Genomic DNA, 13,947 nt, shown 5'->3' with positions numbered 1-13,947 from the left:
AGTATGTGAAGTGCAAATAGTGACACATTAAACAGAATCAAAGTTACTTTGTCAATGAAGCTTAGTACACACTATCTGAGCAACGATTTAATACACATTTCTGGCTACGACATTTTTCATTCTACATGACCTCCAGTTTCTGCTATCGGATTTTGTATTAAGTTCTGACAGACACACTCATATGCCTTATACAGCCACATGAAAGAATAGATGCTCTTTGCAGGAGAAATCAATTAGGATGGCTATAGCAAAACAATACGTAGCGTGACAAATTCTGGTTTTCTAATATTCCTTGAGAATAGCAAGTCGTTGCCATCCAAACACAAAAGCAAAAACATAGTTATCATTTTGATATGCTGTAGAAAATGAGACTTATCATCATCTGGGGACTGCTCTGGTATTTTTTCTACACTCTAACTTCTCACCATGTGAGAAATTGTTATGAGATAGTCCAGCTATGTAATTTTGATGGCCAAAATTTCAATAAAATTAATTAGATTTCTTCCAAATTAATTTGTTTTCAAATCTGCTTCATTATTTCCCATTTTTCTCCCCCCCCCCCCGTCCCCATGAATGTCATTCATCTTTCAGCTCACTACTGAAAAGACAATACTAGACTGCCAGTCACTAAGTTCACAGTTGTACTAAATTCTGCATTCTTTGAGCTGTTGGAAGAAAGCTCACTAGGATAAGCATAAAACATTAACCTTTTACAGACCAGCAAAGCTTCATTTAGTCCCTGAGGGCACTATAGCAAGAAAGGGTGGCTGGTAGCCCGCTTTTCAAAAACCGTAAATGGGCAGAAGGACCCTCCCGTGTTCCTGAACAGCACAAAAGATAACACCTAATAGAATGGCCTCACTGAAGCATCCGCCTTCCACACAAAGTGATCCATCACAGGAACATACATGTATAGCAAACAGATAAAAAGGAAACTCCTCTAGAAGAGGGGATGGGGAACAGAAGGAAGTTTACGACTCAGAAGCCCAACCTGCCTTCCAGTGTGCTCAGAAGCAGTTCAGCAGTACACTGCAGCTTGTATTTAGCTCCAGGCAAAATTATGACTAAAGCCAGACTCTCAAACAAAGAAAAAAAAGACCAAAAAGGTACAAATGCAGTTAGGGTTGATTAATTAACATACACAAATGAACATTTGCTAAAATGCCTTTACAGAGTCGACCCTGGCTTGAACCCTGAAAGTTAAGTGCGGTCACTAGAGAGAAGTATGACAAGCACAATATGGAATTTGAAAGCTGGAGAAGAAGGGCAGACATCACAAGCCATACTCACCTCTAATGTTTGCATTAGTGTTGGCTTAATTGCATCTTTCATCAAAACTGCCAAAGCACCTGTTACTCCCTAAAAAACAAGAGTTCACATTTTAAGGAATTCAATTCTAAGGTGCAACATTACTGAGCTTGAGATTAAAGTTAAAACAAATACAAAACACTTTACAGTTCAAAGGAAAAAAAAAGTGTGCTCATAAACCATAGTGGATAAGTAGTGTTAGTATTACATAGCAAATCTATTTAAATGTTAACTCAAGATTTCTAATGTATTCACAAAGTGTGCCAGAAATAGTAATGATTGTACTGTGGGTATAAGTACCCTTTAAAAGATGGCAGGTTAATATTCTTCCCTTTTCATAGAGAGACCAGAAGCTGAGTTATTAAGTGATCAGCATGACATTCATGGAAACAAAAGATGAAGTGAAAGCAAAGGCTACTAAGACTTGAGAAATCAAGATGACAATAACGTGTTAAAGATGCCTAAAGAAATGACAGGTGTATTTCTTTCATGACAGAATCAACAGCATGAATCAATAGCTAGCAACAAGCAGAAAGGGTATTTCGCAAGACCTGTACAAATAATAGACACAGGGTGAAAGCAGGTCTAGGAACAGATAATGAATGCACCCTTAGATCAAAAATTAAAAGCGCCTTCTTGTTATGACATGAAAACAAAAGGGAACTGAGGGAATTGCTGTGTTCTAGTTAAAAAATAAAATAAAATAAATCTTACTCTTCCCTAAAGATATCAAGTATAAATCTTATCTAGTGTAGGCTGGATAAGAAGTATAAGTTTCACACTGATTGAATTTAAGAGAAAACCATGATATCATTACACAGCATTTACACTAAAATTCAATGCCCATTTTAGAAAAAAATGGCTACAGAGTATGCACAACACTATCACACTACAAACTATCTAGAAACCACAAGCATATATTCCCATTTATTACTAAATTATTTTGATTCTTAGAAGAAAATGTATTTGGTTTTAAAGGAATTAGATCATGGATAGAAAAAATGTAGCAGTGCTACAAGGAATATCTCATAACATTGCTGGAGAACACAAAAAGCTGATTTAAAACATCATTTAATTGAAAAGAAATATTAAAACCAAATAAAAATACCAGCTGCTGTATACTGTTTAAGGTTGAAAACCATGGATCTGTTATCTGAGTAGCCTATTAGGAGTTAAACAATAATGTTCAAATAAAGAAGAGCAATGAAAATAGTGTCTGTAGAACTCTCCACACAGCTCTTGCCCATTAACCTAAATTTGAACAATCATACTCTGTGTTAAAATCTTAATGAAAGACAGATGAGAAAGATTAAAGTACACTGTCATTACAGAAATACAGTATTTTATACAAAGTAAAGTTTCCTCTTTCTGAACATCACATCCAAACATAGACTTCAGAAAAAAATGAAGCATTGTATTTGACCATAGATAAAAGTGAATCGAAAGCAAAAGAGTAAAACTGATTTCTGCTAAAGCTTAGCAAGTGTTTCCTTGGAGGGAAGGGAAGGTTTTATGTTTTTATGCTCCTTTCATTTTATAAACTCCCACTATCTACAAATCCCATTAGACCCACACAAAGAAGTAATATGAGAAACTGGTAGCAAAACAGTTTTCCTTCTTCTAGATTAACAAAGAATAATTTTTTGTTTCTTAACATTGTAAATTCTACAAGCTTTATTCCTAGCTTTAGGATCCAAAACCCAAGAAAACTCCAGTGTCAGCTCTCTCTGACAATGTGTGAGGCTCCACCTCTTCCACAGAAGAGGCCTGATGTTATTCTGTACATATACCCATCTACTCATTTGAAGTCCAAAGCTGACAGTCTAAGTACAAAGAAAAGGAAAATATCTTAAAAAGAAAAAACAAAATTATTGCCACTTTTCACTTTCACAAGTTCCTATACAGATACAGACTGTTTTAATTTGTAAAGATTATAAACAACTTATTTCAGATAAAGAACTTAAAAATGCATAACAAAACTCACCAGTTAAACAATGCTTCACCAGTATCCCATAAAATTTTCTAACATTAGAATAAAATGTAAATTCAATACCTTATCAATAAGTCTTCTTTTCATGACCATGTAAAAATAACTGCTACTGCTGTTGCCTTTGATTTCTTGTGTTTTAGTCACCTTAGTCACGTTTAAAATAAGTCTTTATAGAAAGTGGGCATATTTTTTAGGATATTAAATTTAAAATTTGTTCCATATAACCACTTCCTTTATAAAAAAAGGTTTAATGGATTTTAAAAATTTGAGGCACTTAAAAAGTCCCAAGCCTAACAATGTTACATGAAAGCGAACCAATTTCATTGCTAGTATTTCTTCAATAAAACCTGTTTTTTAATCCTTCTAGTTTACAGAAAAAAATATATTATTTCTCCTGTTATCACAGTGCAAAATTTGAATTCATGAAAAATCAGACTTTTCAATACACTTACCTAACATATCTGTAAGCCTGTTGTTTTCCTGCTGCTTGATCAATTCTGCAGCCAGCTGGTATAGCTTTTCTCACACTAGAGGCACAACTCTTCCCCCTCCCAGCACCAGCTGAACTAAACGATGTTTACGACTAAACTAGCAGTCACAGCTAGGAACAAGTTGTTTGTATTCTGTCTCACAGAAAGCAGTATTATGTACTCATGCTAGTCAGGAGGTTACAGGCAATAGAAATATCTGAAGAAAAAAGCTGATTGATTTTACCCATTTTCTTCATGCATCTCAGTTTTTCCAATATCATATAGAATAAGCTATACATTTACCATCTATCGTGCTAAAAGAGAAACAGCTGCTGATGCTTTCAGTGCATGAACACTGAGACATTTTACAACCTTACCATGTAAAAGACAATTGTAATTGTAAACAATATTCAACTTTCTGGAGAAAAAAAGTCAAATGGTAAACTTTATATCAGGTCTTTCAGCTGGTCAATAGCAAGTTTAACTACCTGATCAGCCCTAATGCTCTTCTTGTGAAACCTGCTCGAGGACTGACAAGCGTTAACTCATGCCAGCTGTAACATTCAATTAGAAGTAAAGTTTCTGTTGTCTGCTTCATGCTGGACCACCAGCTCATTCAAAGCAAGCATGCAAACCGCTATTTGCTGACCCAAGCTATGTTGAGTGGAAAGAAGATTTTGGGGGAGAAGACAATAACAAAGAAGAGGGGGGAAAAAAAGGACACTTTTCCCCTACCCCTCCTAGTCAATAACGGCTCATATCTTCTCTCCTTTGCTTTCTGATAACTCTTCACTAACCTGATAAAACAGCGGAGCAAAAATAAATAAATAAATAAATATATATATATATAAAAGAATAAAGAGAAACAAATACTTCCTATATACTTATACATTTTTACTTTTTGGAGAATTTCATTCATACTAAACGTGCATCTGGGCACATCCCAATGTATCTGAAGCAGAAAGCATAGAAAGAGAGAAAAAACTCCAATTAGCACACATCATATCTGTCTGCCTTCATGGTTCTTAAATGTGTATTGTGTCAACAACAGTCCTTAAAAACTACACAGCCTATGAAGTTTTCATATCCATCTCCAATTTCATATCCCCAATCCTCCAAGCAGCTAGCAAACAATTGCCATAGCTCACTTGAAGTCCTGGATCTGATTCGCAAAGCCACGTGAGGAATCAGGTTCCCATTTCTAATTCAGAGGTAGGTAAATTTTTTATAGAAGAATCAGAGGCTTAGACACTTACACACCAATTAAGCATGTAAGAGCCCAAGGATCATTAGCTGTCTACTAACTCTCTGTCAACAGAAAGAAGTAGAACTCAGGATCAAATGTAATACAGACACGCATCTCTCTTGGGTTCCCTTCTGGAACTGATCCCAAGTACTACTTCTGGAAGTAATACTCCTTCCATCTTCCCATCGGCCATTGGGCCAGGTGCGCTCCCCAGGACTGCAAAGATCACAGAGCACAAAGTAAATTATACACATGACACAGGAAAGGCAAACCTAGATGAAAACCCCACACTTTCAAAACCACTTCCATAGGAACGGTCTCTGAAGTTTATTGGGAGTGGAAATGAAAGCCAGCATTAGATGACAAGCATGGTGATTGAGAGCAACTACTGTGAAATGAGTAAGGGTTATACAGACTGAAGGGCAGAGAAACAGCACATTTCTCTAAAAGAAAAATAATGAAGCACTCATATCTTCCCTTTGTTTGAAACTATAGTCCATAACAAAATGATAATATTTTTCTACAATATCAGTTCTGCAAAAAAACTAAACCTTAAACCAAGAAGGGCTGTAACTACTTGTGTTTAAAGTAAAGTATGTACACAGTGTTTCTGTTGAACCAGGGAACAAAACATATTCGGCTGACGGATCATTTATAAAAATAAATATGAAGCTTTTCCCCCCACCCCGGAATTCTCGAAATCTAACAGCATGGTACAGAAAGCAAACTGAGAAGTCTTATTAAAAAAAAAAGTTACTTATTTAATATTTTCTCATAGCTGCTGAAATACTAATCTAGGGCATACATACCCATTTAATTTCACAAAGATATGGCATGTGTCCATCAAAACTTTTCTATGCTGTAAAAGCCAAAAACCAATTCAGTCTTCAAAATACTGTACAATGAACACCACATTTTGGCAAAGACTTCTATATGTTCCATTACAGAGGCTAGATATTTAATCCATTACTCTTATGGAAGGAGTCTTCTCAATTCATGAAATATTCAATTTATCTTTTTTCTATTACTTCCAGCATGCCGCTGCATCTGGTTTATATCTGCCAATGTATATTTTAGGTTTTACCATTGTATTATTATAAATATACTGAATATAAAGCCAAAATTAAGAGCAATTGTGTTTTTGTGAAGTATAGTGCGTGCACTTCTGGAAACAAATCACAGAGAAGGTTTTAGTGCTTTTGGTTCACATAGATTTCAGTGATCTAAGGACTACTGTCAAACATTTAAACTTAAATAAATTCAACCTTGGTTGCGTATATAAAAGCACAAACCCCAGATTTTTTTTTTATTATTTTTTAGTTGCAGGTAGGACTGACCACCATCCATTACTCATGTTGGGCAGAAAACACACCTTTAAAATGATAAAGTCACCTTTAAATTTGTTAAAGCTATAAGCACTTTCAGTTCTTTGGGCTAAAATGTTCCACGCCAAGTGGTTATGATACATTCAAGCTTTTAATCTTGATTTTGTTTTATGAAAATTTAAGCCAAAATGATTGAACTGTTCTTGGAATAAGAGTATTGTAAAAGCATGTATAGCATTTTTCCTACATTCACTGGTCTTGATGTCCTTCCTTTCTGCGCTGTAAAGATTTTGCACTTCCTCTCTGCCCCCAGTTCTGAAAGGGGATGAAAATTCAGGGTTCAAACCTCTTATCACATGTGAAAATTTTCTCAAGATAAAAACTTTTGGAATACCAAAGTTACAGTTCACAGACATCCACTTGTGAATGCTTAGTCCTGCCCCATCCTGCCTATAAAGCTTTAGCTGCAATGTGCAGTGTGCTTACAGCCTAGGGTATCTACACTACACATCAGGCTGGACCAGCACTTAATCTGGATATCTGCACCACAAGCAAAGATCTCTTCTCCTTGATCCTAGAGGAATCCTCTTCTAACACACAGGAGGAGGAGATGGAATCTGTGCAGTCCAAATGAAGAGGAGGCAAAAGCTGGGCTTGCAGAAGCACAGTAACAACACAGGCAGCACAAGCAGCTGGGGTAGAGTGGATCATGGAATCACAGAATCGTCTAGGTTGGAAGAGACCTCCAAGATGACCGAGTCCAACCTCAGACCTAACACTAACAAGCCCTCCACTAAACCATATCACTAAGGGCTACATCTAAACGTCTTTTAAAGACCTCCAGGGATGGTGACTCAACCACTTCCCTGGGCAGCCCATTCCAATGCCTAACAACCCTTTCAGTAAAGAAGTTCTTCCTAACATCCAACCTAAACCTCCCCTGGCGCAACTTTAGCCCATTCCCCCTCGTCCTGTCACCAGGCACATGGGAGAATAAACCAACCCCCACCTCACTACAGCCTCCTTTAAGGTACCTGTAGGCAGCGATAAGGATACTGCATTTAAAGTCTAGAAATGGTAAGTTTAGTTGCAGGCTGTTCAAACAGACTGATCACCAATAGGAACAAAGATGAAGCACCACCCAACCTAACTGAAACTTATCTTCTTTATATGTATGAATTACGATATGGTATGCTCTTCGATCATACATCACTTGCTATTGTTTCCAGAAGATTCAACTTTATACATTATCCTTCCACAAGTGCAGTACAGTACAGTTATTTGTAAGTGCTCTCCCTTGTACAAAGTAATACATATTTAATTTGAGGAAGAAAGTCAGAAAAGCCACTACTAATTTCCTTTTTGGACATTTCTTAAATCCCAACACCGTGACATCTGACTTCATCACCAACATTAATAACTATGAAGAAATTAACAATTGTTCCTGTTTCCAGGAAAAAAACAAAACAAAACAAACAAACAAAAAAAACCCAGCACAAACAAGGATTAAACTCAAAAGTATTCACTAATTTTGGGTGCTCACCCCTAGTCAAAAATCATTTCTCCCCGTTCAAAGTTTTTGATAGTCTTTCACCCTTTCCACAGATTGGATTTGCTTAGCTCCTGAGTATCAAGACGGACTGAGGAACACACAACTCCTCATGTACCATGAGAATCAGTTTGTAAGGAAACAGCATCATACACAAAACTCTGTGAAAAACACCGGAATAGAATTCAACTCTCCTAAGAGGCGCTTTTTTTGCCTTAACCGTGAAACCATATTCCTATTCTTCGTATAGTTTTCATCCTCACTTGTACCACATCCTGCAAAGGAGGTAGGAGTTTCTCCACTTCAGTCATAATCTGCACCAAAATTGTCCCTGTCCATGAGATGAAGAGACCATGCAGAAGACAAAGAATGCAATAGTATAGCTGCAAGATGAACCTAATACATATCTTTGACACTGTGATGATATTTGTTTTTCTGGGCAGTTCTTCTTTCGTATAATATAGAAAAATGCTTTAGAGAAATATTAGAAACATCTGCTCAGCACAAGTGACACTATCAAACAACTGAGATGCTAAACACAGGATGTTTGTTTAGAAAATGGCAAAGAATAACAAAATACAAAGACATTTTACTGAGCATACATTTCATTTTATGGACATAATGGAAAAATTTTGAAGTTTTTTGTGCACTTTTCAGAATTTCAGCCCTAACATATTTTCAAAAGAACAACTATAGACGAAACAGACCATAGAAAAGCAACTGCTTTCATTCATCAAGCTGATTAGCATTAAGTGGTTGAAGACAGGTTAAATATTTTGCAGTATTAATACATTAAAGTGCCTTCATGCAAGGGTAGCATCAATAATTCATTTAATTATTTTTAAATTCAATTAAATTTATTTTTTTTTTATATACACTGTAAGATAACTTGTTCCCCACCCTCTACCAGCTGAGCCGGACAGTCAAAATCAATTGAAAAGGAAAATCAAACCTTCAGCAACTGGAATATTAAATGCAGTTCTTCATACAGGATATCCCAGAATTTATATGACACATGTAAAGGTGCCTTAAACCGTGAGTTTCCCATATAACTGGGAGTAGTTTTTGCTTTGAATTTTAATGATGATCTTACTTAGAAATTTTTATACGCTTATCTTCATTTCAGTCGTAAGCCCATGAGAGCCAGATACTATATTTTCATTTCTTTGTTAAAATGGAATCTGTTATGGTTGTGAAGACATTCCCTGCTTGCGGATTTGCTATGTTTGCTGACAAGGTTCTTTTGCTCGTTCTTAAAATGCAGCAAGTTTGTGCAGTTGTCCATATAAAAGGGACAAATAGGATAAAACACTTCACTGCATAAAGGGAATCAGTCTGTGTGATACTGGCTGTCATTGCCATCAAGGTGGCATGAAAGCACAGCTCTAAGGCATATCACAATTGCCACAAGGATGTATTTTGATGACAGATAAAGCATGAACACAAAGCATTATCACGTTTATTGTATTTATGGTGTGCTGTCTATTTGCGATACATGATCTTAAGTTGGCGATTAGGCCTCAGAATACAAGTAATGTGATTTTACAGTAAATTAGTACCAATCAGCGAGCCTACTCCTAACACGCAGCTGGATTACAAGGGTTAATGGGCAGCTTTTGGCTGCACCAGAACCTGCCACACACAGACAGGCATGAGCTTCCAACCACTGCCCACTGACTCACAGTCTGGCTATAAGAACTAGGATTTGACAGAAAGGAAGAACATATTAACCTCTTTCAGAAGTTGAAGGAAGGAGTTAACAGAACCTATGAGAGCGTAGGTGAGGAAAAAAAGTTTTAATGATGTGAGGAGATAACCCTACCCCAAGCACTTACAAAACATGAACAGTTTGTTTTCATTCTGATCTAGTGGTATAAGCATTCACATGGTAACTATCATTGTAATATGTGAGCACACTTCACAAATACAGTAGCAAACATTACCAGCTCTCTCAAATAGGAAACTACGCTCTTTGACTCACTCCAGCACCAAATTTGTTTGTCTTAATAACTGCAGAAACCTATCCAAGTAGGTTATGGAGAGCAGAGACATCCTGACCCAGATGTTACCAGAAGACTTGGAGGAATAAGTTCTACATCTTGTTCTCATTGCAAGCAAGTTTTGGCCAGAAGATCTTCCTTCGATATCTGACTGCATTGTTCAAAGCAAAAAGCTTGGCATGCACCTGCCCTTACAATGCTTCAAGAAGCAAAACAAACGAATCAGAGGTTATTCATAACTCTACAGCACTGAACATACCAGATCCTCTGCTGTTACTGGTTCTCCTTTCTTGTCATTAGCCACCACCATTTTCCCCAGCCTCTCCTTCATATCTTCCAGGCTGTTGGTGAGTGCCAGGATTGCCATAATTTCACTTGCAACAGCAATATCAAACTGAGCCTGTAAAATAAAAATGAGAAATTAGCCAAATCAAAGTCAGGTCAAATACTCGCAGGGAATTACCAGGAACAGACCCAGGAAAGATGCTGGAATTCAAACAAGTTCTAAATTGTAACCTACAGCTTTTGAGATTAGTCAGACTACAGTAACTTCAAACACTGTTTATAGCTCCTCATTAATGTTCTCCGTTACACTTCATTTACTTGGGGACTATTCTTGCAGAGTGCTTAGCCCCTTGGCTCACATTATCCTTAGCAGAAGCTCCCTGAAGGACCAAAATTTTTTCCTGTAGCAAAAAAAAACAACACAACACACCAGATGTGATTTCAGCTTTACTGGCATGGGCACAGCATTGTTGGGGCTTTGTTTTTATCTTAAATTCTGGTTTCAAAAACATTTTTGTTACATTTGATCATACTTTTCGATGTAAATTCAAATTTTAGTCTGTGCTGCCAGGTTTTATGCTTGATTTATGATGATGTAAAACATATACCTCCCCCCTTTTTTAAATGAGCAAATATCTGTTAAGAAAAACAAACAAGAACTATGTGCTATATCAATCCTATTGCTCTTTATATTATGGAAATATTAATACTTCTTCTTAATATTATGGAAGTTCATCCATACTGTGCAGTGTCTCAGCAGAATGAAAACTGTGGCCTTTACTTTTCTTTAAGACCTTGCAGAACATATTAGTAGTATTTGCGTTAATTTACTCTTAGCAGAGCCCAGGCTGCATGCTGTCAGATATAAACAGAGAAGAAAGGCACAGAGACTACTGTCTTGTGCTAGAAGAATGAAATTGGGGTGAATGAGAAGAATTTCTTCCCTATGTTTCTGCTATAAGGTTCTGTCTTGATGGCTACAGCCCAGAGCAGTCCTATTGAGGCTGACCTCTACGTCAGCCTGCAAGCTTAGTCAAAACTCCTGAGGCCACCTGAGCACTTTCCCGGATTGGACAAAATCAGAGAGAGAGAGATGTACCACGGAAAACAAGAATTAATATTGTAGTTGAGATTTTCAGCATAATGATTCAAATGAAATGCTGAAGTCACAAAGCAAGTTTTCTGTACCCTTTAGAAGCAGTTCTATACACAGCAAAACAGGTGGGTACACAATTAACATTGTTAGCATTGAGATGACATGCTACCATCTTTTCTCAAGTTAAGAACAACGCCCCCTGCAAGTCATCACAGCAAATGTAAGGCAGGAAATAAGCCTCAGAAATCTATGTGTAACCCATATAGTGGAATATAATCTAACTTCATCAGGACACAAAAAATAAGTTTTTATTATCATTGCTGCTTTATAAACCCAAAAGGCCAGGAAAAAAGAATCACTGGTAGATGCTCAAAGAGTAACACAATATATAATTGAAAAAAACAGGCACAAAAAGTTGTGATAGCAGGTGCTATTTTAACTCTAATAACCTTTATACACCTATGAAGTGCTGACAGAAGCCTTAGCTGTAAAGCCAGTTCTCTGTTGATGAAAGGATCCACCCACATGGATTCAATTGCAGGATCAAGGCCATCAGTCATGTAATACTCTTTAGAAACCACAGCAACCCTGTTCATTAAAATGCATACTTTTGTGCCTGCTGTGCTCTGCCATTTTACACAGGTGTCATTGATTTTAAGAGTGCTAGAACATCACTCCAAATATTTATAAAATGCATCTGTTAGCTATGAAGTCCTGTTTTATCTGGATCTCTGGCTAGGCTCTGAAATGGGTTTTCCTAACTGTTCTCTATTTCTAGGTGGTAAGTCCATATAAAACATGAATGGATATGCACCAGTCTAATACATCAAAATCGAATGCACTAAGATCATTTTAGCCAAAACACTACAGAAGCAGCATTTGACAGCCATACATCAACTAGTACTCTGTACTAAAACAACCCACATTTAACTCAGCAGCATAATTATAGTGGTAAAATGTTGCACACTAAGGCTGACAGAACCTGGCTTAAAGCTAATAATCACAAGTCACTGAAACAAATCTAAATATATGAAAACATCTTCAACAAGTGCTGGAGAAACTTGTACCAAACACTGTAATTTAGTCCCAACCCATTATCAGAGATAAGTAGTAGCTAATATTGAGTTTTCTTGAAATAACAGACAAAACTCTACCCCATGTGTTCAAAACCAAAAGAAATGAGTGTTTCTCCAATCAGTTTTATATGCTGAATTGAACAATAACATTGGCACTATTTTTTGGTCTCCTTATTTAGGCACAAAGCTTAAAGGAGATCTGAAATTATAAAGATGACAACAAAAGTTCCAAAAAGAAGTAAAACCTTATATATACCACAATAACTATTTACTTCACCTCAAAACAGTCAGAACCTCATGAATTTCACGATCCAGAGTGTTAGATGACAATAACCCTCATCAAACTTGGAGCAACTCCACATCATTGCAATGAATCTGTTTCACCTGGCATTGCTATTCTACCTGGCATTTTTTCAGGACTGGATTTACCCACATGACACCACAAACACTTTTTCGGATAACATCAGCAAAAACTGGCTTTCAACATATGTTCCTTAAAAAATTTCCAGAAGCTCTCATACAGTAATGGAGGTTAGCTTTTTACACTGCTGAAAAGTACACACATGATCGTTTTCAGAATGGCACCTTCAAGACAACACATTACGAGCATTAAGCACATGCTCAGTTTCTTACAGTTTAGAACCCAAAGCTTAGATGCATGATAGGAAAAGAAAACTTGACTGGAAAATTAACAGCCATTTTCAGTCCTCACCGATGGAACGAGTAACACATGATACACCCTTCCCCTGCAGTTTTTCAACATTATATTTAAATGTAATTTAAAATTAAATTTAAATGTAATTTAAATTACATAAATACTTCATACAGTTTGGGGGACTTAAAAAAAGGAATAAAAGTTGTACAAACTTACCTAACGAGAGCAAAGATAAATGCAAGTTTTTTCTTCACCTTTTTTATATTCATAGGAAGACAAGGTTGAATCCTGAACATACAGTTTTATTCATGCCTTTCCAGCACTTTGTGCAACATACATTGATTTCTGTTTCTGAAACTTCAGTTACTCATTAACACAATCAGTCTCACTGCAAGAATGCTATACAATATCAACAGATGTTAGCATTGCAATTCAAAGAAACATGCTGAAATAATTACAGGATAGCAAATATCCTTCTGCCTCTACAGCAAAGCCTGTCCAGAATGAGATATATTAAATCACTTTACATACCTGACGGACAAATCCTTTTTCTGTATTCGCCTGGCCAACCGTTATTTTGCGTAGGAATCTATCATTTGTATCCACCACTGAAATAAGGGAATAGCAAAAGCAAAACATTAACAAGGACTTAGGGGTCTAAATTTTTTCCAGGCATACCTGTTGTGTGTGTAAGATTCAGCTACTTGAACAGCACCATGTAGCCAGACAACCACGCTTCTGCACATCAGCAGTGGTACTGACTTGGTTTCTGCCTTCTATGAGATACCACTAGATGACAGGATGAAGTAACTTGAATACAATTTCTCTGAACAATATGATCAGCTAACAGATCTTTGACATTAAACTGTACAATCTGATGTTTTACCTACATATGAGAAAGCAGTCTTAGTAGCTAGAACACACCTCAGACCTACCTCAAACCATTT

At 36.6% G+C, this 13,947-nt stretch overlaps 1 protein-coding gene across 3 annotated transcripts in view; it reads right to left on the bottom strand.

The window, feature by feature from the left end:
- The window catches only part of MTHFD1L (methylenetetrahydrofolate dehydrogenase (NADP+ dependent) 1 like), a 152,450-nt gene that overhangs the window by 93,766 nt on the left and 44,737 nt on the right, over positions 1-13,947 (bottom strand). For 2 of the 3 annotated variants that reach the window (XM_066994190.1, XM_048076933.2), the window contains 3 exons: positions 13,532-13,608; positions 10,148-10,288; positions 1,291-1,359 (listed from right to left, as the gene is read on the bottom strand). In XM_066994190.1, the coding sequence (XP_066850291.1) occupies positions 1,291-1,359; positions 10,148-10,288; positions 13,532-13,608 (287 nt within the window). Of the gene's footprint in view, positions 1-1,290; positions 1,360-3,750; positions 3,825-10,147; positions 10,289-13,531; positions 13,609-13,947 lie in introns of those variants that run through there. The other variant, XM_048076935.2, reaches the window with a different exon arrangement.

Source organism: Anser cygnoides, chromosome 3 (genome assembly GCF_040182565.1).
Source record: "Anser cygnoides isolate HZ-2024a breed goose chromosome 3, Taihu_goose_T2T_genome, whole genome shotgun sequence".
Lineage (NCBI taxonomy): Eukaryota > Metazoa > Chordata > Aves > Anseriformes > Anatidae > Anser > Anser cygnoides.
Note: the sequence above shows the minus strand (reverse complement) of the source record. Positions and strands in the feature narration are given on the sequence as shown.